The sequence below is a fragment of the Lampris incognitus genome, chromosome 7 (genome assembly GCF_029633865.1).
Source record: "Lampris incognitus isolate fLamInc1 chromosome 7, fLamInc1.hap2, whole genome shotgun sequence".
Lineage (NCBI taxonomy): Eukaryota > Metazoa > Chordata > Actinopteri > Lampriformes > Lampridae > Lampris > Lampris incognitus.
In genome coordinates this window covers 23,753,732-23,777,672 of record NC_079217.1, presented here as the reverse complement: position 1 = coordinate 23,777,672, position 23,941 = coordinate 23,753,732, and the positions used below count along the sequence as shown (strand labels likewise).

Genomic DNA, 23,941 nt, shown 5'->3' with positions numbered 1-23,941 from the left:
TAATGAATTTTGTGTGTGTGTGTGTGTGTGTGTGTGTGTGTGTGTGTGTGTCTTTGCCTCTGGAGCAGTAAGAACAACCGTAGCTTTGACACCCCGGTGAAGGGTCCTCCTCAGGGCCCACGGCTACACATTGACATACCCAGAGTCCAACTGCTAATTGAAGACAAAGAAGGCATCAAGCAGATTGGTAAGAACATGATTTTGTGTGTGTGTGTGTGTTTTTTTGGGGGGGGGGGTCTGCATTTAAAATGTGTGCATTAGATGCCCTAAATAGCTGATTTTCTTAAAAAAAAAAAAGAGAAGACATTTCATAGTAAATATTACTACTTTTCTGAAAAGGTGTTTATTCCACCTGTGACAGGTGAGGACAAAGCCACCATACCTGTTACAGACACAGAGTTCAACCAAACAGGGAACCCACAGAGCTTCTGTACAGGTGTGTCTGTCCATCACCCTGCCCTCATCCAAAACACCGGCCCTTTGATTGACATGTCAGACATCAGACCAGGAACCAGTAAGTCTTTTACTTTTTCTTTTCTCTGTCCATTTTCCCCATGCAAACCTAACCGACAGAACTTAAAGCAATACTACAACTAGTAGTATAAGTATGTTGGTCACTTTACAGGTGGTCATTGAATTTTTACCATTTTCACATATCTCCAGTTGGCGCGCATGCACAAAAAGCATATTAACACACATGGAGATATGCATATGCATTTTTTCAAAGAGGTCAGCATGCAGGGTTGCCAGCAATTTTGTGCACCTGGAGCACTTTTTGGTAGCCAGTATCTTACTCCATTGCACAGTAACGCTTATAGATGTAGTTGCCGGCCAACTGAAGAGTTGTAGGACATGGCGTTTTCTTTTATTTTTGACATCACTTCACAAGTAATGGTGAAGTCTGTAGCTGTCGATGTCATTTACCGATAGCAAGTATGGAGAGGGTTGGTGGTAGATATTTTTCTTTTCAGTTACCAGATGGAAAAGACCTTCCTGTTGATGTAAACATTTGAACTCACTGTCTTTGGGGATTCAGGGCTTGCTCTCTAACCCAAGGATTGGGCAACTTTGAAACTTTTGTCATGCCGAACCAAATTCAATCAGCCCTAGTTTCATTAATGTAGCACATTTGATACATAACTGGCTCAAAGAGATTAAAATCAAAAGAGTCAACAGGCTATTTAGGTCTTGTTTCCAAAGAGGTACAAAATGTTCCTATATCTTTTTGACTTACTGAGATGGTAACAGACCAGATCTTATTGCGTAATGCTATTCTTAAAACGAATTAAAATTAAATGTTAGTTCTGGTTATTCAGGGAATCTATATTACTTCAAACCATATACTATAAATGCTGTCATTAAAATATCACTGAATAGTATTGTTTATAACAGCAGAACTGTCTTCAGGTAAACTTATAGATTGTTATCGCTTGCATTGTGTTTCGGTGGCTGTCTCGAGATTTGGCATCATTACTCATCCCTCAGAGAAACATATCAATGGGGTACCCACAAGTCCTGGAAAAACTGGACTAGACTAGTTACAGTCATTAAAAACACCTTGACAATGATAAAAATTATCAAAATGATCTTAGAAATATTGTTGTGGTCATGCAAAATTGTGAAGTTAGATTATGAAATTGTGTTTTTACCTGTTGAGATCGCATATTTTTAGCATAATTTTTTGCTGACATTGCATATTTTTTGCAATATTTTGATCCGTTCAGATGGCATAGTCCTATTTTTAGTGTAATTTTTAGCTGATATTGTGTTTTTTCTGTCATATTTCAGTGCTTGAGGTTTGGGCTGTGTGTTCATTGACCAGCTAAACATTTCACAGTCCATTTAGAGACTGCTGAGGCTTCCAACTGAATAATATGACCTTCTGTGACCAACAGCTGCCATGATTATCCAAGCAAAACTCATGGAAAATGTCCTTGAAAAGTCATGGAGAACGATTTTTTTTTTTAAAGAGAGTGGGAACCCTGTCTAAGCACCAACATGGTGTTGTTAATTATGGACCGCTGTGCACATTGGTATTAGCCAGGAGGATGAGATGCAACTGCACCACAAGGCCACTCTCTTAATATACAAGTACTCAGACAACTGAACCGCTATTGATTCAATTTTTAAAACAAACCTCAATTTGACATACTCACTTAAGTGCCAACATCTCTATGTTCTCAAACATCCTCTTTACTCATGCATGTTCTCCATAATGCTCTCTTTTCTCATTCAACACCAGACCCTGTGTCAAGGAAAAGTGTAAAGTCAGCCCATAGCATCAGAAACCGCTACTCCAGCCAGTGGACCTTGACTAAATGCCAGGCCTCCACACCAGCGCGTACCCTCACCTCAGACTGGCGCACGGTGGGCTCTCAGCATGGCATTACCGTCACAGAGAGTGACAGCTACAGTGCCAGCCTCTCACAGGACACAGGTCTGCATTTGAATGAAAAAACAGTTACAGTCCTTAGCATGTACACCGGCACATATATAGAGGGCTGTTTTCTCAAACCTGGAAGAAGAAAACATATTGCCTGCTCCAGTTCTACCCTGTTGTTGTTGTTACTGCCTCTTTGGAAGGCAGCTGACCCCTCAATAAGTGATAATAAAAAGGCTGTCTATGTAAATGCCCTCTTTCTGTGTCTTCTTCATTTCCTCCCTAGATAAGGGGCGTAACAGTATGGTGTCGACCGAGAGTGCGTCCTCCACCTATGAGGAGTTAGCCAGGGCCTACGAACATGCCAAGCTGGAGGAGCACTTGCAGCATGCCAAATTTGAGATCACGGAGTGCTTTATCTCTGACAGTTCTTCTGATCAGATGACAACTGGTACAAATGACAATGCGGATAGCATGACCTCCATGAGCACTCCTTCAGAGCCAGGTATCTGCCGTTTCACTGCCTCCCCGCCCAAACCCCAGGACTATGACCGCGGCAAGAATGTAGCTGTGCCCATCCCACATCGCGCCAAGAGTGAGTAGCTTTTGGAAAGCATAATGATGGATCGCCTTTCTTTTCTTCCCATCTGGCAGTGTGATTAAGGTGGCCTCGAATATAATGTTAGGCTTCAGAGTTATGAGTGTGTATGAAAATCTTTATCTCTTTTTCAAAATTTTGCTTTACAGTTATTTTAAGCTTGACTTTTCCTCTCTTCAAACAGGTGACTATTGCAACTTACCCCTCTACATGAAGACAGATCCTTTCTTCCGAAAGCAGTCAGAGCATCATGACCCGTGTCCAGTGGTTCCACCACGTGAAGCCTCCATCCGTGGCCTGGCTCAACGGGCGTACCACACCCAGGGCCGCCATGTGACTATGGACTCTGCCAAGCAGCAGGCCCTGACCATGGGCCACTCTGGCCTGGCCAGCCTCACCTCCTCTGGAGCCTCCTCTGGAGGAGCAACAGGAGGTAGTGGTGGTGGTGTTGGAACAGGAGGTGGAGGCAGTGGGAGCGGAGTAGCATCTGCCAGCTCCAGTAGCTCCACTTTGCCCCAGAGGACTCTCACCATGCCTGGCTCCTCTGCCTCAGCTGCTCAGAGTGCAGCAGCTGCCGCTGCTGCAACAGCCGCTGCTGCTGGGGCATCATCATCGTCTGGTGGTGGCGGGGGGCCAGGAGCGTCAGGGGGGACCCCTGGAGGTGCCTCCTCATCCTCCAAGATGGGGGGATCCAGAGACTCTCTGCTGGAGAGCAGTTCCTCGGGCTTAGGCAGACTGCAGAAGCAGAGAGATGGAGGGGCAGGGGCCTACTCCAAGTCCTACACACTTGTGTAGTCTGCCACCACTGGGGCCTATCACCATAACTCTTAACAGAAGCTGGTGGAGCCAGCCCTTTCCTGGAGCCTCTTGGAAGAAGTGAGGTGAGGGACACACATGTGCGCAGCTGACCGGACAACGCCTGAACTACGCCAGGCTGCCGTCAGCCGGTCAGGACCCCGATGGACAATATTGTACGAAGGGGGCAGATTGGGGTCTTCACAGCACAGGGGTTTGCCTTTCTTTCTGCCTGATTTACTTTATTATTACATCATTTCTGTCTGTTCTGTCACCACCCTGGAATTCACTTGCCAAATCACAAATGGTTAGTTTTCACTTCGTCTTCTCTTCTCATTTCTCATTTCCTTTTTTTTTTAATTCTCTCTTTTTTTCGGGTAGTTTGACAACACTTATGCACAAAATGCTTTCCATGTGCACTTGTGTTCTCGAATCGAGATGGGAATTGGATGAACCAGGTTGTCTTGAGAGTTTTACAAAGACCTGTGTAGACCTTTTTGCGGCTTTCGAAAGTATTTCTTTCTGGTTTGTGGTGGAAGCAGAGTTCATATCAGCATTTTGCCAGATCAAGATGCTTTTATTGTATGCATAAGCCACCAACCTTGGTAGCTCTGAGGGTTATTACTTTCATTGACACATACATTAGAGGCAGTGGAAGGACTGGCACCATGTCTGAGGGCTAGACAATTTTCTTTGATGTGCAATGTATGACACAGTATGGGTCCCAAATTGACATGAGGGAACCCTGAGGTGCCTCACCTTTGTAAACAGACTCAAATCAGAAAGCAAGAAAGGGAAAACATGTCAAGCATCATCTTCCATTAAAAGATGAATGCAAACTTTTTTCATGCTTTATTTCCCAATGTTGGAAATATAATCTCATGTGCACTAAGAAAAGGTTAGAAAGAATCAACATAACAGAACCCTCACAAGCCTGCGTGTGTGTGTATATGTGTAAATATATATATGTATACATGTGGCAGGCACACACCTACAGTGGACCTTCAAAACCAATCGCTATGCTGACTCCTTGGGCAGACATCTATGTCAAAATTGCCCCCTGCCCTCTGTCATTTTTGTACCTGTGAAAGGGGATGCGGGGACAGTGGTGATGATGGTGATGATGATGATGTAAAACTTCAATCCTAATTTGGTCCAGCATTTTGACCTTTATTTTACCAGTGTGACTGACAGTGTTGCCAAGGAGATGAGATCACAGATGCGCCGAAGAGGAGGTGGGTAAAAAAAAAAAAACTGCAAATGAGAAGAAATAGGTACCTTGCAAGCCCTCACCAATCTTTCTTGAGCTCTCTGTCTCTGTGTGTTGCTCCATCTTCAGGAAGAAGGAAGACTCCCTTTTGTTATTATATTGCGACAATACCATTATTCTTTGTTTTACTCCTCTGTCTATCTACATCATCCCCTACCGTCTATCCCCTTTTCCCCACTTTTTCCACTTTTACTCACCTTGTTCCCCATCCTATCCATACAGTCTCACTGTGACCTACTACTAGCACACTCAGCTAGACAGAAGGACAGACAGACGGACTGACAGACGGGCTTTAATATGTGCAGACAAGCGGAAATGCTGTTTGTTCCTAAATGACAAGACTGACAAGATACAAACATACAGCCAGCTCATACAAATATACATAGGGGAATTATATTAGTCTGAGCTAATGCGTGAATTTACTTTATGAACAGATAAAGACATTGAGGTGAAGTTCACTAAATAGAGACTTTAAAATGTTGAAAGATTTTATGTAAGGGATTGGGGCGGGTTGTGTAAGTCGGGAGAGAAACTTCCTCTGGAAACGAGTCGTCTCAAAAACTAATGATGTGTTTTCAAGTCCCTCCACCTCACCGAAATTGATTTAACTTTATGCATGGTACTGTATCTGTTAACTTTTGAGTTTGATTTTGTTTCCATTCTCCTCCCAAAGCTTAAGGCCCTTAACGAAGAACGTTCCAAAAAGAGTTGCTACAAATGTTTTGCCATGGTAAATGTAACATCAGGGCTCTCGCAATAGAAAAAAATTTTAAAAAAAAGATATGATATATGTTTGTTTTCAAAGCTATGTAAATATATATTTCTATTCAAATATATAGCAAATATATGAATATTGAAAAAAGCAGAGAAATATAAAGCCGTTCTAATTGAAAATATATATAGAAAATCACAAGACAATCGCTCAGAGTGAAAAACTGCAAGAGGGTAGGAGGAGAAAGAAGAGGGGGAAGGCTCATGAGTTTAATGAATTTAACGGGTAGCACAACCAAGAGCAAAAGATCTTGGAGAGAAAGGAATAGAAAGGTGAGAACGGTGCGAGAAAAGGTATTTGTGAAACTGAGTTTTGAGGAATGATACGAGTTCCCCTTGTGATTTTGCAAATGTGACAGTTGCATAGCCTACAGCGTAGGCACCAGCTAACTGACAAGCACAGTAAAGTCAAGTTATAGTACGAGATTGTGTCATTGGTTAACTGTGATCTATGGCTCAGTCCAGAAAATGTGGTGTTGAAAAAGAAAAGATGAAAATGAGGACTGTTTATTCAGTAAGTGAGCCAATTGTAAAGTGTTGTATTGTACCTTCCAAAGGTGTGTTCATAAACTCAATGCCATTACCTGACTATAGTCTATTTCATGAGGACAGACAGACAAATTGACTGACAAATATTTGTGTTTAGTATGTGTCACAGCAGGTTTTACCCAAACTCTAGGACTGCAGGCCACCAAACTTACCATATAACAAAGGTTTTAAGCATTCATAAATGTCAACATTAATGATGCTCGCTTGTTCCAAGCTCGGCAGGATTTGCAGTATATGCAGAGAGAAAGGAACTTTGCTTTCCATTGTTGCAGTTATGATACCTTTCATTTTGGCTTTCAGGTTATGCAAATTCCTGTTTTCAGAAACAAGTGTCATATGATAGGGCAGGCCTGTGTAGGAAATCAGAAACAGGAACTCCCTAAGTTATATCAACGGAGTTATGAAAAAATTAAAATAAAAAACTCCTGCCCTACCTTTGTTCCATGGTTCTTTAGAGCAATTGCTTATACAGTACAAGAGATGATCATGAGCCAAATTGTTTTACCTTATCAAGCTTGAAGGTAAACTCTGGTATTTTTTTTAACCTAAGCCACATTTCGGACAGAGCAATGGGTAGCAGAATCCTTTGAATTGATTCTGTTTTGAGCACGCCAGCATCAGCCGACTGTTATACACCAAGCTGCAGCGTAATCCTTAAGGACAATAGCACTCACAAAATAACGTCCGCTGAAAGATTTTTTTTTTTTTTTTTTTTTTTTTGGCCCCAGCAGGCTCAGATTGTTGAGAGCAGGCTAAAGAGCCATAGCCAGGATGATAATAATGGAGTTATAAAGCTATCAGTTCATTTCTAACCCGGAGCAGAAGTCTCACCCTGTATTCCCTTGAGGAGTGAGTTGCTACAGGAAAAAGCAAAAGTGTAAGCAAGCATGAGATAGTTGGAGAGAAGTGTGAAATAGGAAATGCAAAAAGGTCTGTCACTGTACTGACTGATTGTACTGGGATTTTCATAATGGGAGGCGTTTTTTTTCCGGTGCTTCTCAAAACATTCTGAGCCTGTTAGTGCCCTAAAAAAAAAATCAAAATTATCTGGTGAATACTGTAGCTATGAAAGATTACATTGCAGCTTGATGCACAGCAGTCAGCTGACACCAGCATGCTCAATACTGAAACAATTTGAAAGATTCTGCAACATTTTGCTTGGTTTGACAACAGGAAAACATGGCTCAGGATAATTTAAAAAAATACCGGAGTGTTTATTTAACTTGGAGAAACACATTTTCAAACTGACTCCCAGTCTGGGTCTGTAAGGCTGACTTTAAATGCCTCTTACCTGACCTTTGCCTATTCATCCCGTCCAGTTGACCCCTTTCACTGTTCCCATTGCCCCACTACAAGGCATCATTTCTACCCCACTACAGAAGACTTGTGTACATAGGAAAGTGTTTTGTATAAATGAGTACTATTTTCGACATCTTCAGAAGAAACCAGGGCACAATGTAAACTTTGAATTAAAGTTATTGTAATGAAATAGAAGAGGATTAAAGAAAAAAACTATAGAATTATACGGAAACTGCTTTAAGTCTTGATTTATGGACCAGTTATAACATGCCAGAGCGGACCATGCTTATGTTTTGATTTTTTTTTTTCCTTTTACAGATTTCTTTGAATTTTCTCTTTTTGTCACAGGTTGCTTTATTTGGAGTTTTTTTTCCCACTTTATTTCTGAGGACAAGTGGCATTGCATGCTCTGAGTATTTTGCTGGTTATAAAAGAAAAAAGGGGAAATGGAGAATTGAACAATTTAAACAGGGGTTACATAAAACATTTTGAAAATGCAGAGGATGTTCCTTGAACTTTTATGGGGAAATGCTTCAATTTGCAATTGCTTGTGTTTAACTCTACATTTTCTTTTCTATGAAAACAAAAACCGAAAAAGAGTACTCCAACACCTTGTGCAATAAAGCTATCTTTTTATGAACTGTGAGTTTTGTTCATTTCTTTGGAATCGTACTCTCATCTCACCAATGATTACAACAGACTTGCTGCTGACGATCAGTTCAACCTTGCTATTTTCAGACTCGAAACCTTAAGTCTGTCTCGGCTCACCCCCTCGTATTGTACAATAAGCAGTAGTAGTTGCGCAGCATGTTGAAATCTTCAGCTTGATTTTTTTTGGTCAACCTTAATGATGTTTGATCTTGTTAGGGTACATCCATATATATTGTGCAGGTAGACATATTAGTTGCCAAGTTTTTTTCATATATATATTTTGATCTGCCACAGAATTCAGAATAAAAGCTGCACTGAGGGCTCAGGAATGAAACTTAAAAGTCGAGATGAGACACATAGAGACACATTTAACATGTGCAGCCACAACGCACACCGGTTAAGTACTGATGGTAATGTTCAGTGGAACAGTGTTTGAACACCTGCCTAATTACATTAGTAATAATAATAATGCATTTTATTTATGGGCACCTTTCAGAGCACTCAATGACACCTTAAAAGACAAGCAGCACTATCAGACAGCATAAAAACAAAAAGCAGGGTAGACAATAAAAGGTTAATACAACAGATAAGTATAGAATTAACACCTACACAAAAATCAATGAAACATGGATCGGACTGAATATGCCAGTTTGAAAAGATGCGTGCTGAGATGGGGATTTGAAGGTTGAAAGAGAGTCAATGTGAATTTCTTGTGGGAGGAGGTTCCATAGGCGGGGGGCAGAATGACTGAAGGTTGTAGTCCCCATGGTAGTCAAGCGGGCCGATGGTGTAGTGAGTTGGAGAGCAGAAGATGATCTGAGAGTGCGGGAGGGCATGTGGATATGAAGGAGTTCGGAAAGATACGAAGGAGCTAAGTTATTAAGGGCCTTAAAGGTGAGAAGCAGGATCTTGAAATCAACACGGTATTTAACAGGGGAGCCAATGGAACTGCTGAGGAACAGGAGTGATATGATCTATGGAAGGAGTTCAGGTAACGATATGGGCAACTGAATTCTGGACTAGCTGAAGTTTATGAAGACACTTGAGGGGAAGACCAAAGAGGATAGAACTGCAGTGGTCAATACGGGATGTAACCAGGGTGTGAATGAGAATGGCAGTGCTTTTAGGTGTAAGTGACGGGTGAAGACGATTAATATTGCATAAGTGGAAGTATGCAGACCAAGTAACATTGTTGATGTGAGCTTCAAAAGATAATGTGCTGTCCAAGACGACCCCCAGACTCTTAACCTGAGGGGAAGGAGAAAGTATATAGAAAAATTCAGGTTTAGCCAAAGTAGATTCAGTATGCCTACGAGGAGAACCTCAGTTTTATCACTTAAGTTTGAGGGAGTTGTATGAGAACCAGGACTTAATCTCTCGTAAGCAGTTGGAGAGGGAAGCGGGTGGAAAAATAGAAGTAGGCTTGGTGGAGAGGTAGCTGGGTGTCATCCGCGTAGCAGTGAAATTGAATGCCAAATTTCCTGAAAATGTGGCCAAGAGGTAAAAGGTAAATAATAAGTAGGACATTACAACAAAGTGTGTACACTGACCACAACCCAGATGGTGATGCCAAAGTAATCCAATATAATCAAAGCCTGGAATAGATTAATTTAACTGGTTCAAGCAGAGAGAATGAGCATTTAGTTTCAGTGTTCAACAGCACTGACCCAAGGTAGGTCCACTGAATAGTTTTACATCAAGGGAACACAACTAATCCACCATGAATCTAGCCTTCTGAAGCTCCCTTTAGATGCTTAAATTATTTGACAGCTTAAACCACAGGATGAGGACTCATAGAAACTTCTCTATGCATGCTTTTAAGGAAGCTGGGAAAGCCCAGAAGTTCTCATTTTGTTACGTTACTTTCTGCCAGCCTCTCCTGCTTATCAAAAATCTACATTGTTTGTAAGCACAACTCAAGTTTTAAAAAAAAATCTATACTGTGTTGACAAACATTATCTCCAACAAGTACTTTATGTTGACCCAAATATTAATTCTTAAAGTAGACGACGTGATTCAGAACCTGATTAGGACACTAGAGGGCAACATGCACACTATGATGAAATTCAAGTCTGGGTTAACAGAAAGGTTTATTGACGTAGAATGGGTGCATGTTAATGTTCTTTTACTTCATTGAGTCACAATATTGACAAATTATCTATTTCTCAGAACAATGGTAACATATAAATTATGGAAGACAAAGCATGCAACCTTACTCTCACTCCCTCACCACAGAACAGATAAATATTCACATATATCATTCACATAGTATAATAAGTGGCTGTTTGAGGTGTATGATATATTATGTCATTAGTCAAATGTATCTAGGACATTTGTTGAGTATTACACAGTTTCGTTTTATGTTTTGTGTGTGTGTGTGTGTGTGTGTGTGTGTTTGTGTGTGTGTGTGCATGCATAACATCAATGCATCCACATGTCCATACGTCCATTTCTCCAATCGTGCCTTGCACTTGCCTCCCCTTGTCCTGCACCTCCATCATTCCTCCAGCTCCCTGTCCATCTACTTGCCATCCTTCTGTTTTTTCTGCTGGAACTTCCTGAAATGGTTCTGGATGGTGGCGGCGGCCTTCTCAACTTCTATGGGGCTGAGTGGGGGGGCAGCCGGGGCAGTCCCATTGTTGGCAGTGTTGTTGGAGTCTGGGCACGACAGGAAACAGGGGATTGCCATAGATGTAGAGGCAACTGCCATGGTGGCACAGTCTGTAGCAATGATCCATTTCAAACACACAATATACATGTTAGCCTTCCAGCGGGCTATTTTTCCTGATTAAATGTAGTTTGATTAGTTTCAATAATAATTTGACTTTTCAAATTTGGTATTAAATTCAGGTTGATAATCAGGGAACAGAAAAATAGCCAGCCACAAAACATTCTGGTTAATGACTCTGTTTCTTGAGCACTTACACTTTCTGTACACGCCTATACTGTTCCTCCTAAAGCCATCAAACTGTAAAGAGACAAAGCAGACGAGGCCAGTGAGGAAATGCCGCAGAGTCATTCCATCAAACAAACAGAAAAAGAGAGGGAGGGCGACACACACACACACACACACACACGATTTTTTTGTGTGCAAGTTTAAGGCATGTCAGATACATTTCAGGTATGCTAACTGTGATATTCATCAGCACTGGAATGTCCTGTAAGACATGACAAAAATATTTTAAATACCAAGTTCAACTCAAGTTCTTAAATGAGATAAACACAGACAGATAAACAAAGACAGTTTTGTAGTCTTTTGCAGACTTACAATTTCACAAGCTGGATAAGGGAAAAAATGCTGTCACTCAAGTTAGATACGGTGGAACATATCACATCCATTTAAATCTTTAAGACTGCTAGCAAGCTCATCAGTTCAAATAGGATCACCCATTCGTTCGATCTAGCTAGGACACACGTTTTGTAGATACCATAAGTATGTTTCCCGCATACCTACAGAAATATTGAATATAGCCATTCAGACATGAGTGTCTGTCTTACTTTGTGTGTGTGTGTGTGTGTGTGTGTGTGGGTGTGTGTGTGTGCATACCTGTGTCTATCTGTGTATATATTTGTCTGCATGTGTATAACTATTTGTGTGTTTACGTGAGACTGTATGCCATGCATGGGTGCATATATGTCTGGTATGCATGCAGTAATGATTGTGCATGTGTGCCCACGTGTGAGTGAGCATGTCCTTAATATCCGCAGTTAAAAGTAATGACCTCAGACATAAATCCCCTTGATAGGGATTAGAGCTGCAGCCTGGCAGCAGCAGGGAAGTCGGGGTCTGGCGACTGCACCAACTTAGCCTGCTTACCTGCCAGCTTGGCTGTTTGCCTGTAGTGACTCCCACACAGCAGCTATCCTCAGCTATCTCCTTCACTTAGGACCTCACTCTCTTTCTCCCTCCAAGAACCTGTTCATTATAACGTCTGGCCAGACCAACACACAAGCCATATTATATCTGTCTTCAACCCATATGTTTCCTTTTTTTTGCATCTGCCTTGCTCATTAATAGGTTTTATTTTTTCTGCCTAATATATATTTTACTTGACTTCGTTTCCTGTGCAGTTCTCTTCCAGACATTGCATTGCTGTGTGCTCTTCTTCCTGCCTCTACCTCCAGCATCCCCCATGTTCAACCTGCCTCTCCTCCTGGCCACCTTTGCATTAAACAGCTCAGTATGTTTACGCGTCTGTCCATTTACTCAGGCTTAGAAGTAACCCTAAAGACAATTAGTACAAGAATGGAGACACTTTTAGTTACACCAGCTCAAAACAACCATTTTAGAAAACTGCAATTTTGCACCAAGTTCCACCTCTCTATCTCATTATACACCTCTTCACGCTGACTCAATGTTTTACCTCTTCTGAGAGGCAATCACTTGAACATGTGGCCAGGCTTAGATGCCGAGTAAAGCTTGACTCTGAACTGTCAACATAATATGTTCTTGGCTATCCTTGACACAACATATGGCTGGAGGTTAGAAAAGCCAGCCTGTGTCCACACAGTCATTAAGGCTATGGTTGTAGCTGGCAAATCATAGGAATGGATTGGTGTAAATATATGAGTGTAAATTATAGGTCAATATGAAGGTAACTGCTGTAAAACATCAACAAATCTACCATAGGAGCATTACGTTTACACTATAGGGGAGGCTAGACTTACTGTGTGGTTACACTTTAGATTTTACAATGTGTCATTTATACCTAACAAAAAGTTAAACAAGTGAAGGTAGGGTGTGAAGAGACTCATGGCAAATGCAAACTATGCCAGTAAGTGTGTATGTGTTTTTATGTACCTGTGTATATGTGTGTACACCTGTCCAGAACCTATCTATCCACCAAATCTTCCCAGAATTACTGACACTGTGTACGTATGGGCATGTGTGCATGTGTACATGCATATGTGCATGTGTATGTGCATATGTGCATGTCTGTTTCTTTCTTTATGTGTAGAGACAAGGTCATATGTGACTGTGTGGCTGTCTGCGTGTGAATAGCACCAAGGTGGAGGTGCAGATACTGTATACATGTGACTAACCTCATCTGATTTGCTGCTCCTCCGTCTGTGCGACACAGAGTGTACCTGCCAAGGCAACGGCTGAGCCACCAAGTAAGGCAAAGGATCTTGTTGGCGTGCAAACCGTGCACCTATCTAGGAGAACCAAACAGAAGACAGTGTTAGAAATGTGTCTGTTTATGTATGTACCGAAGTTTGTCTTACCTAAGTGTGTGTGTGTGTGTGTGTGTGATTATTAAAAAATGAGTGGTCAATGTTGTTCAAATTTACCTTTTACACTTTAATATCTCCCATACAACAGTTTCGGCTCTTACTAAAGAAATCTAAACAGATAGCCAGTCTATGTTGTTAGTTATCACTATTACCACTGGAACGATTTGTTAAACTGCACCCTAAACTAAACCTTTTTGAATCCCTCTCTCGAGCAACACTGCTTTGTCGATGTCTCTGTAAAATATATTCCTTGTTTTCTGGGGGTGCAGGGACGATTCAGTGCCAAATTGCGACTAACATATGTAGGTCAGGTGAATTGGCCATACTAAATTGTCCCTAGGTGTGAATGTGTCGGCCTGTGATGGCCTGGCGGCCTGTCCAGGGTGTCTCTCCACCTGCCGCCCAATGACTGCTGGGATAGACTCCAGCCTCCCGCGACCCCGGTTGGGATAAGAAGCTTGGATAATGGATGGACGGATGCTAGCCATAACAGTTTTAATATCTGAAGCACTTCCCCTGAAACGCAGTGTTGAAGCAAAAATGAACAGATGCTGTGAAGAGGTTTGATATGATGATTTCGACATCTCTTAACGCTTGAAGTTGCATTGTTTGTTTACTCAGGGCAGCATACTCATCTTTTAAGCTTTTGTAAGGAAAGTTTAAACTAAATGCATTTTGTTGTACATTTTCTTTGGATTAGTAATGCAGTTACATTGTTCCATGCATAAAGGGATGAAGTCTTAAACAAAAAATCATATTAAACCTCAACATGTCTATCACTGTAATTTTTATGAAATCACACTATGTACTGAACAGGCACTCAAATATCATGGTAACATCAAATCAGGATTCCCAGCCCTCATACATACGCTCATTCAATAGTACTTTATGACCAGAAGAATGCAACATGGTTGCATTATTTCACTAACATCACTGGTATTTTAAAAACTGCCCGTAGGTCTTAGATGAAATCACGATTGACTTCCTATTGCGTAAGACCAGAAAAAAAAAGTGCTGGGAATGTAAGTACAAAAAGACAGCGCAGGATTCAAACATAAAGAATTTTTCTTTTTTGGGGAGTAAATCCGATACAAGCCCATCGACGATATAAACACGTTTTTAAATCATCTTTTGACATTTTCCCTGAATCCTCATCAGTTTTAGCCATATTCACTCACGTACTCGTTATTATAGGCACTTACCGATTCTACGGCTCTGACCATTATGTACATGGCGGTTAGCATGGTGACCAACATCTCGACAGCTACTCCTTCAGTCAGTCTATCGGTCCTTATTGTTCTCCTGTCTTTTCTAGTGTTTCCTTCAGTCCAGCTGGAGGAGCACACAGGAAGGCAGCCGTGCAATCAGGATTGTAATTGACAGCACCGAACGGCTGCTCAGGAGAAGAACAATTCAACACACTCTCACAAATGTGGAGTGTGCCTTTACTCACAGGCATCCAAGTTCTCACGCAAACGCACCCACACAAACACACACACACATACACACAATCAGTCTTCCACTGTCTGCCACAACATGGTAAGACCGGTAAAGAGCTTTGCAGCACAGAAATAGAGAGCCAGTAATCTTTTCCTCTGGAAAACAACACTTATCCCTTTGGTGTGCATTCAACTCCAAGGCAGTGAGGGAAGATCAGGCTTTACACAGGAAGTATAGGTCATGCCCATAGAAATACAGGTCCAAGTAGTACATTAATACGTATAATCAAACCCACATTTTACTTTTCTAATTCAGATGACCTTAATTTGTCTTTTGCTCTCTCCATAATGTTGTCTGTGAATGTTCTCATTCATCCAGGTCATGGTTCTGTTGGTAAACATCGGGACACGAAGAGCCATGGACATCTATAGCTCTGATAACGACTCCAAAGAGGATAAATTCTGAGTCTCAGCACCAGCCAGTCAGACTAGCTTCGTCTAGTCAGGAAGGCACGAACTGAGGAAGCCTCTTGGATGAGAGGCGAAATGTTTTCACGGATATATACCAAGTCCAGTTGCACTTGATCAACTCCTTTGGAGAACTCCATAATGTTTTCCTCTCCAGGCCAGGGTCTCATACTGACGGGGCGTGGAGAAGACTTTCTCAGACATGCATTTTGATTTATGATTTGAGTTAGTGAAAGATTTAACAGCAAACAAAAAGAATAAACTAAATGTCTAATTTCTTCCAAGGTCAAAGCTTGTTAAGCAAAATAAATGCCACATTAAAACCCAAGTCCACCCCCCCCTCCCCATTTTTCTCCCCCAATTGTACTTAGCCAATCACCCACATCACCTTCACTCTTGCTCAGCAAAGACGGAAAAAGAATATCAGATGTTTTGTTATTGGGGTGAATTTCCCCCCCTTTTTCTCCCCAATTGTACTTGGCCAATTACCCCACTCGTCCAAGCTGTCCCGGTCACTGCTCCACACCCTCTGCTGATCTGGGGAGGGCTGCAGACTACCACATGCTTCCTCTGATAAATGTGGTGTCACCAGCCACTTCTTTTCACCTGACAGTGAGGAGTTTCGCCAGGAGGATGTAGCGCCTGAGAGGATCACGCTATTCCCTGCAGTTTTCCTTCCCCCCGCACAGGCACCCTGACCGACCAGAGGAGGTGCTAGTGCAGCAACCAGGACAGATACCCACATCCAGCTTCCCACCCGCAGACACGGCCAATTGTATCTGTAGGGACGCCCAACCAAGCCGGAGGTAACATGGGGATTCGAACCGGTGATCCCCATGTTGGTAGGCAACGGAATAGACTGCCACGCTACCCGGATGCCCCCAAAGTCAATTTTTTTGAATAATCACACACGTACATCCATGTAACAAACCCATCTTCAACTCTTTTACCATTCTGTTTATTCTATTTTTATATGCTCTTTTAATTTCTGTAGAGTCTTGGTTGGCCACGTGCCACTTTTCTTCTGAGATGGCATTGAACTGAACTTGACCTGAGATGATGCGCAGAGCTCAAGCATCATCTCAGCTGTACTGACTGGTTGTCAAGTAGTCATGTTACATGGATTTCTAATCAAATAATTTAATGGGAGGAATGGCTGGGAAGAGAGAGCGAGAGAGAGAAATAAAGAGAGAGAGAAATTAAGGAAAACAAGCTTTTTAAGAAATAAAGTAGTCGAGTACTACATCAGTTATGTCCTTTTGTGTAATCACATAGACTTTTATCTGAGAGATCAAATACAACTGTGGGCTTGTGTGTGTCAGTGTCTCGAGTTTCACCTCTGACTCTTGTAAGTCAGCCACAAATAATCCATTCGACAGGTGTCCACATATTCTTTCGCCAGTCTCTGTATTGAATAGCGCTCACAGCATCTGCTGTTATCAACTTTGATAAGAGCAGATGCTGTGAGAAGTAGAGACACCCGTGTCACATTTTTACTGCGGCCAACCTGTTAGACTGAAGATACCATGCATGCATGTGCGTGTAGGTGTCAGACGGTGAGTGCGTGCGCATGTGACTGATGTTCATTTTGTACGTGAGAGCTTAGATAGGAGTCCAGGAATGTACCTTATCACCCAGTGCACAGATATATAGTACTGCGGAGAGGAAGAGAAACACAGCAACCTGGCCATGGTTAAGACGTCAAGATTACATCCTGCCCTTTCCTCCCACCAGCAGTCATATGAGGACAGATAGTAGGTAATGGTATTTCTCTTTATTTATCAGTAATATAATGAAAGAAGACAAAATTAATCTTACACTCATTTGAAGATTTATATGAATATAACTTGCAATGCTTTTTGTGCTTAAATATATGATTTACGATGCCGACCTCATGTGGCATAATATCAATTGAACGTGTGATCCACATATATTATTGTGTATCTTAAAATATAACCAATAACAATGCATCATACTAAATTATGAGAGAAATATGCATTCTTATTTTACTGACTCTATTTATCTCACGTTGGGGTGAAGGATAAACTTAATTGCTGATCCCCTCAGACTTTCTCTGAGAATTTATTCCATCCTACAGAGGTGCAACTGAATTAATGACAAGAGCAAGTCCTATTCAGTCACGTCATTACAAAGTATGTTGCTTTTAAGGAAATAAGAACATCCATGTTTTGTTCCGCATAAACAAGTACAGTATCATGTCTTAAATTCTTAAAATAAACCGACTTAGCAGTAATCTTGAGATTTGATATCATGTCTCCTCTTACGGCCTCATTGTGACTCAAAGCAGTTTTTCAAGCGAGCCACTGAGCTGCGATGCCATATGAAAACCAGGGGGCTGTCATCCCAATATAGAGATATCAATAATGTATTTAATTTCACTGACATCCTCCTGATCAGGAGTAACCACAGTGTCAGTATATTACATGAAAGTTGACAGCGGCTTGGATTTATTGGGCTGAAAAGCAAAGGGGAAAATGGAAGTGAGTCTTGCTCCGTTGATGTTTTTTCAGAAATATAAATTCAGGACAAACTGGTCTCTTTCAATACGCATGGTACTTTCCAGCAATCCCGTGAGACAGTACAACCTAATCTCATCTATCAATAAAATAATAGAAAGAAAAGGAAGTTAAATTTCCAAAGTAGTAAGTCCGATTTTTTTTTATTATTGAATTATGCCTTTATGTTTTGATCTCTCATGTATTTCAAATGGGATTATTATAACTGTGTTAATGCTTTTTCCCAAGTGGTTATACCATTAATTTCTTTCATTTCCGCCCCAGGTCACAGGTTAACATCTTGGACTGACTGATCATGGTCACAAATGGACTGGTTAACAGGAGAAGTCAAGTGAAAGAGTAAAGAAGTGAGGGAGGAAGACTCAACGAGCTTCAACATGTCTGTCAAGTCTTTAAAGAAAATGAGCAGCAAGAGGAAGAGTATGTTTTCATTTTCAAAACAATGTCATGATATTTTTCTTTTTTTAGAGGGGGATGTGAGCATCGTGATAAAAACAGAGCCAGTAGTATCTTAGCTACTTTGTATTTGTAGCTTAAGTGCTTTGTTCAAAAATATGAATTTAGCCTATTGCCATAGTTTTTTTTCCCCCAAAGTTACCTGACCTTTTTAGGCAAAAGTCTGATGAAAACTTAAAAATAAGAACACAAGATAGGATGTCTTTGTCATACTTATGGTGGATTGATTTATTCAATTTACACAGTGAAACCCTCTCATTGCTAACAGCATTACAATGTTTGTGGGGACGATTTTTAATATACTCCATCTAAAACATAAACAGATTTATTATTCTCTTTCTGAAGAACATAAAAACACAATACAATAATCCCAAACTCATCATAAAAACTAAGATTGATGTGTTCTTTGATCCAGAACCTCAAGTGGACAATGCCCAGGCAGAGGTCATGTTTGAACTGGGCTTGGAGGCCTTTTGGAACTCACCACTTAACCCAGCCACCATGCTGGACATTAGCACTTGGAGTCTAGAGAATCAAGCTCCTGTTGTGCCGAAGTACCTACCCCGCGCTTTCCTCCAACGCCTCTGGCTGCTAAGCCCTGAAGCTCGGAGTCCATCTTGTATACCACCATCTGATACCCCAGCAGAGGAGAGTTTCTACAACCTTGGGGAAGAGTCCCAGGGTGCTGTCAACCCCCTTGATCTTGTCACAGCTGTCTATTTGTCTGCTGACAGCTTTCTTCAACAAGAGATGACAATGCGCATGGTGCAGTGCCAGTTTGCTGTCCCTTTGGTCCTACCATCAATAATCACACAACAACACCCTAGCTGCTTCCTCCTTTGGCCGATGAGAGGGGTCGTGAGCCAATGGAGGCCTCACTCTCTTGCTAATACTAGTAGGGTTCTGGAGGGGGACTTGGCTAGTACAGAGATGACAATGGTCGCTTGTGTGAAACTTGGTCGTTGTGGCATCTCCAAGTCCCGAGCACTGAGCCGTGTTATAGGTGGACTCAAACCCCTCACTGAGACCTTCCTTCACCGGGAGATGGAAGGTGGGCAGCTGCATCGTACACTGTCCAATGGTCTGATTGAACTAGGGTGGTATCTACCCACTGGAAACCCTGACAGCGATATTTTCCCCGTGCCTGTGGTGATCTCTAATCTACGGGGTGAAGCATCGGCACATGAGAAATGTGTCAACCTAATGTGCCGTACTTCATCAGCCATGGTTGTGTTCTGTGGGAATCTTAGGGAGAAAGAGAAAAGTCTACTAACAAAGTGGAAAGGCATGACCAGAAAGCTCATCCTCATTGACCTTTCAGACCCTACAGATGAGGAGAATGAGAAGAGAACTGTGGAGTTTGTTGCTCAGAGCCTGGAGGAAATGGTAGGGCTACCTCATGGTTCAGTGTTGTATGGGGGAGCTATCAATGAGGAAGAACTGGCTTACAGGCTGCATGAGACCCTGACTTATTTGTTACCAGAAAAACTAGAACCTGTTACACTAGAAGCAGCAGCAAAAATAGCAGAGGAGCTAGGCCTAAACATAGATGAAGGGCCATCATGTAAAAAGGCAATGGCTCTAGCTAACCAAGTACTGACAGGCTTAGAGGAGGGATCTGCTCAGTTCAGAGAGAAACAGCTGCCTCTGCAGGGGGCACTATGGAACCAGCTGGGAGAGATGGAGAAAGATGAGAGTAAACAAAGAAAAGCAGGAGAGAATATAGACCAACTCCTATTAAAAGAAAAGAGAAACATCCTTCTTAAACTGAGTAGCTACAGAATGACCACAGCCATGAAGGTTTTCACAGACAGCCTCTTCACAACAGATAAAACAGAAAGAATGTATTTCCTTAGCTGGATGAAGTTGAGGCTTCGGTCAGTGCAAATGAGAAAACAACATTGCCTCCAAGAACCATCAATAAATCAGCAAGAAAAAATTGATCAGCTACATCAAGGACCAGGAAAGGTTGTGATAAATGAGAAAGATGATGATTGTGAAAATCAAATTAAGTCTGAAACTGGAACCAATTATGATTCTGATGATGACAGTTTCTGCACATTTCTATCAGTGGAAGACCTGAGGTGGGAGGAAGACATGGCTGTAGAACAATTACCACATGAACACAACACTGTAGGTATTGGACAACAGCTTTCCAAACAACAATCTGAGAAAGAGCTGGACTTGAAATATACTGAGCCATTGGATATGGCCTTGGAAAATGAAGAAGAACCATATAACTATGAGGATCTGTCTTCAGACACCGAAAACTCAATGGGCCAGACTGACCCGAATGGACAAGAGCAACTAAACCCTCTCCTATCTGATGCTGTGCAGGATGCTTTACAGCCCTCAGATGAAATGTCTACAGAACGGAACTTGAAGCTAGAGTCACCTCAGGGAGAAACTTGGGGGCCCATGCTCTTGGGAGTCCCTGAGACTGAAAATATTGAACAGCTGGGCATAAAACAAACAAAAAGAGAGCAAAGAAAACTTGACAGCACTTCAGAACAGCAAACAAAGAAGAATTTGAAGTCGACTGAAAAAGATAACATTGGAGAAGAACTTCATGACAATCAAGGCATTTTTAAAGAACAAACTGTACATTCACAGATCCCAATGCACCAACAGAGTTCAGAGTTCAGACCTAACAGAATCTCTGTTCTAAACTGCCCAGGACAGCCTGAAGGACTTCAGCAGAAACCGGATGATTCTGATACAAATGCCTCAAAAAACAATATAACAGACTTGCATTACTCTACTGAAAATCAGGCCACTTTAGGATCTTTTGCCGAACATCATTTTGAGCCAGATCCTTTCTCTCTTGGTCTAGAACACTTCTTCCGTGAGATGGGACTAATCTTTGAATTGACACACATCAGCCCAGGCAGTGGAAGCCACAATGTGCTGCGTCTTCCCAGTGTAGCTGCAGACTTACTCTTTTATGGCATCCCCCTTGAACTAATGGATGGAGATGCCTCCAACATCCCCAGCTGCTGGCTTGGCAGTGTCATGGCTGAGATTAAACGTCGCCTTCCACAAGAGGGGGTCAAGGTGCGTGTATTGACGAACTTTGGAATCAGTTGTTCAAGAAATTCTGAGGTGCTTTCTGGATTATTTGGTGTGAATTTCCCCCAAGGAGGGAGAAGGTCCACCAGAGGGGTTTACATGCTGGCTCTAAGCCTTCCCAATGAACTCAGGGAGGATACAGAGTGTGACTTTCTGTTGATTGTTGATGTGGAAGGTCTCTTCTCACCAGGACTGAACAATAAAAGAGACACTCTGATCCATGACAATGAGATGGCCACTTTAGCAACAGGACTGAGTGATGTACTGATGTACAACATATCCTCATGTGGAGATAGTGAGTTTGAAACCAACCTCAATGTAATAGTCAATGCTCTGCTGCGCACTGAGGTGTGTGGTGACACTCCAGTTTGCAGATTTGTGATCCAGGATGAAGAATTAAACAGCAAGCTGCAAGCCTTACAGCTAGAACGTGTAGCAGAGATCCTACAAACAGAGACTGAAGAGACAGAGATTAAAAAAACTAAGACCAAATGTACTACCCAACGTGTCAAAGGGCCTTGGAGAAACAGCTCACTCTCTGAACCTGTTGACAAAGAGTACAGTAAGGAGGTGCTAAAGTTGAAGGCAAACTTATTTGGAGCCTTGAAGAATTGTGCAGCCAAATCTAAAGCCTCGGGTCTGCCTGAATTTGTTGGTCGTTTGTGTGCTGTTTGGGAAGCTGTGAAAGCAGAGTCGTTCAGCATTGGTCTCCAGAATACTGAAGTTGCTATGGCATTCTCTATGTTGTGTACGGAGCTGTCTCAGTGGGTGAACATTTTTCTGGAACACATGGAAAGCTGGTTTGAGAAGGCAAAGAAGACAATTATGTCCAATGACGCTAAAGCAAAGACTGGGATCAAACGTGACCTCTTGACTCTGTTGAAGGAAGACGCTAGAGAGGAAGTTAAAGCAGAGGTGGATAAAATCAGATTGAAAGTAGAGGCCCATTTGATCAAAGATGATCTCCACAAAAATTACATTGAGACATACAGACCAAATTTAATGAACAATATGAATAAGCTCCAGGAGCAGGTAACCAAAGAGATGGTAGAAAGGCTAGAGTCAGTCAGAGAGAGCCATTATTCTTCCACACAGATAAGAACGTTTCAAACCTTATTGGAAAAGGAACAGGAGTCCAAATTTCGCACCCTAGCAGAGAATAGCAAATCAACGAATGTTCTTCTTGAAGACTTGAAGCTGGAAGAAGAGTTCGAGAGTATGTGGACTAATGCATTGTCCAACTTTGACTTCAGACATTCAGATGCAGATGACATTACACCAAGGGTGACAAAAATTCTGAGAGAGAATCTCATCAGCCGTGGGCTGCAGAAACACATAAATAAGGTTGAAAATGTAGGCAAAATTACACAATCATGTTTTACAGTGTATGATGAGCACTTTGGATACCAGAGCAGAATAAAGCAAATGTTTAAGGACAACAACAGACAGCAAAGGTTAGAGGCTCACCATGTAGCATGCGAAATCATAGAAGATTACAATCAGTTTGTATTGGAGAAATCTAGTTTATTAGCAGACTTTTCTGAAAGTTACATCAGTGAGCTGTTAGAAAATGTTGAGCAGTCTTTGAGGGCAAAGCCTCTGGAAACCAGATCAGCTTTTGAAGTGGACCTGAAAGTATATCTCTGTAGCTTTGCATGCCAAGATTTCCAAGAAATTCATGACCGTTATGCCAAAGACGGAGACTTGTTGGACTTTATCAACAGATACAAGAAAAGATCCTTGGGGGAATTCATTTACCAGTACCGAAAGAGAGACCAGTGTCAGAGAGTGGCCCAGGCTTTCACCTCAATGGTCTTCAAGCCTATAGCCTTAGACTATATCTACAGGCCGCTGGGGAAGCATATCATGGAAGAGATGTTGAGTCAAGATAATGCTCAGCAGTACCTTTCTCCACCAGCCTTCAACCGTATACTGCTGGAGGAGTTGCTGGAGGAGGACAGCTTTGAGAGCTTCCTAGAATACTTGCATTCCTATGAGAACTTCAGTTTGAAGAAGATCGATGAGATGGTTGTGGCTCACCTCTCTGAGTCAGCTATTTTGGATGAATGGAGGCAGGAGAAACTAGGGCACATAGTGGGAAAGATGGCTTTGGCAGTGAGCAAAACAGCAGAGGGCATAAATGGAATGTTGAGTGACACCAAGCCACTACTGGAGAAGGTGTGCCAAACTCTTGAGCAAGATGTAGACATGGATTTCACCATGGCCTCTCTAGAGTGGCCTGTTTTCAGCATCACAACAGAATGGGATCGCTTTGTCACATATCTGTTTGAGGCTCTGGCTGAGATGCGCCTGGCTCTAGCACAAGAGTTTTCCCAGAAAGTGGACATCAATCAACTTCTCGAAGCACTTCCTATTAACACCCAGGATTGCCTCTTTAACAGAGTGAGAGGCTGTGAGAAGCAA

At 41.9% G+C, this 23,941-nt stretch overlaps 3 protein-coding genes across 3 annotated transcripts in view; 2 read left to right on the top strand and 1 right to left on the bottom strand.

Annotated features, from left to right (window-relative positions):
* LOC130115203 (cell adhesion molecule DSCAML1) overlaps nucleotides 1-3,773 on the top strand; it is a 133,458-nt gene extending 129,685 nt beyond the window's left edge. The window contains exons 30-34 of the mRNA XM_056282821.1: nucleotides 69-187; nucleotides 362-514; nucleotides 2,243-2,437; nucleotides 2,667-2,975; nucleotides 3,163-3,773. Coding sequence (XP_056138796.1) covers nucleotides 69-187; nucleotides 362-514; nucleotides 2,243-2,437; nucleotides 2,667-2,975; nucleotides 3,163-3,773 — 1,387 coding nt within the window. The remainder of the gene's footprint in view (nucleotides 1-68; nucleotides 188-361; nucleotides 515-2,242; nucleotides 2,438-2,666; nucleotides 2,976-3,162) is intronic.
* A 6,618-nt stretch (nucleotides 3,774-10,391) lies between these two features.
* Nucleotides 10,392-14,846, bottom strand: LOC130115626 (uncharacterized). The gene is made up of 4 exons (XM_056283365.1): nucleotides 14,751-14,846; nucleotides 13,357-13,470; nucleotides 11,239-11,281; nucleotides 10,392-10,971 (listed from the first exon to the last, which is right to left on the bottom strand). Exons 1-4 carry the CDS (start codon nucleotides 14,802-14,804, stop codon nucleotides 10,835-10,837), a joined length of 348 nt encoding a protein of 115 aa, XP_056139340.1. The 5' UTR covers nucleotides 14,805-14,846; the 3' UTR covers nucleotides 10,392-10,834.
* Nucleotides 14,847-18,369: 3,523 nt separating this feature from the next.
* The window catches only part of si:dkey-202l22.6 (interferon-induced very large GTPase 1), a 6,568-nt gene continuing 996 nt past the window's right edge, over nucleotides 18,370-23,941 (top strand). Inside the window, exons 1-2 of the mRNA XM_056282820.1 lie at nucleotides 18,370-18,412; nucleotides 18,864-23,941. The exon at nucleotides 18,864-23,941 is cut by the window's right edge and continues 278 nt beyond it. Coding sequence (XP_056138795.1) covers nucleotides 18,370-18,412; nucleotides 18,864-23,941 — 5,121 coding nt within the window. The remainder of the gene's footprint in view (nucleotides 18,413-18,863) is intronic.

Coding starts and splice junctions, on each gene's coding strand:
- LOC130115626 (XM_056283365.1), bottom strand. CDS start 14,804: ATGTTGGTCACCATGCTAACCGCCATGTACATAATGGTCAGAGCCGTA. Junction 11,282..13,356: donor GGAGCAGCAAATCAGATGAG/GTTAGTCACATG, acceptor GTCTCTTTACAG/TTTGATGGCTTTAGGAGGAA. Junction 10,972..11,238: donor TATAGGCGTGTACAGAAAGT/GTAAGTGCTCAA, acceptor TGTCGTGCCCAG/ACTCCAACAACACTGCCAAC.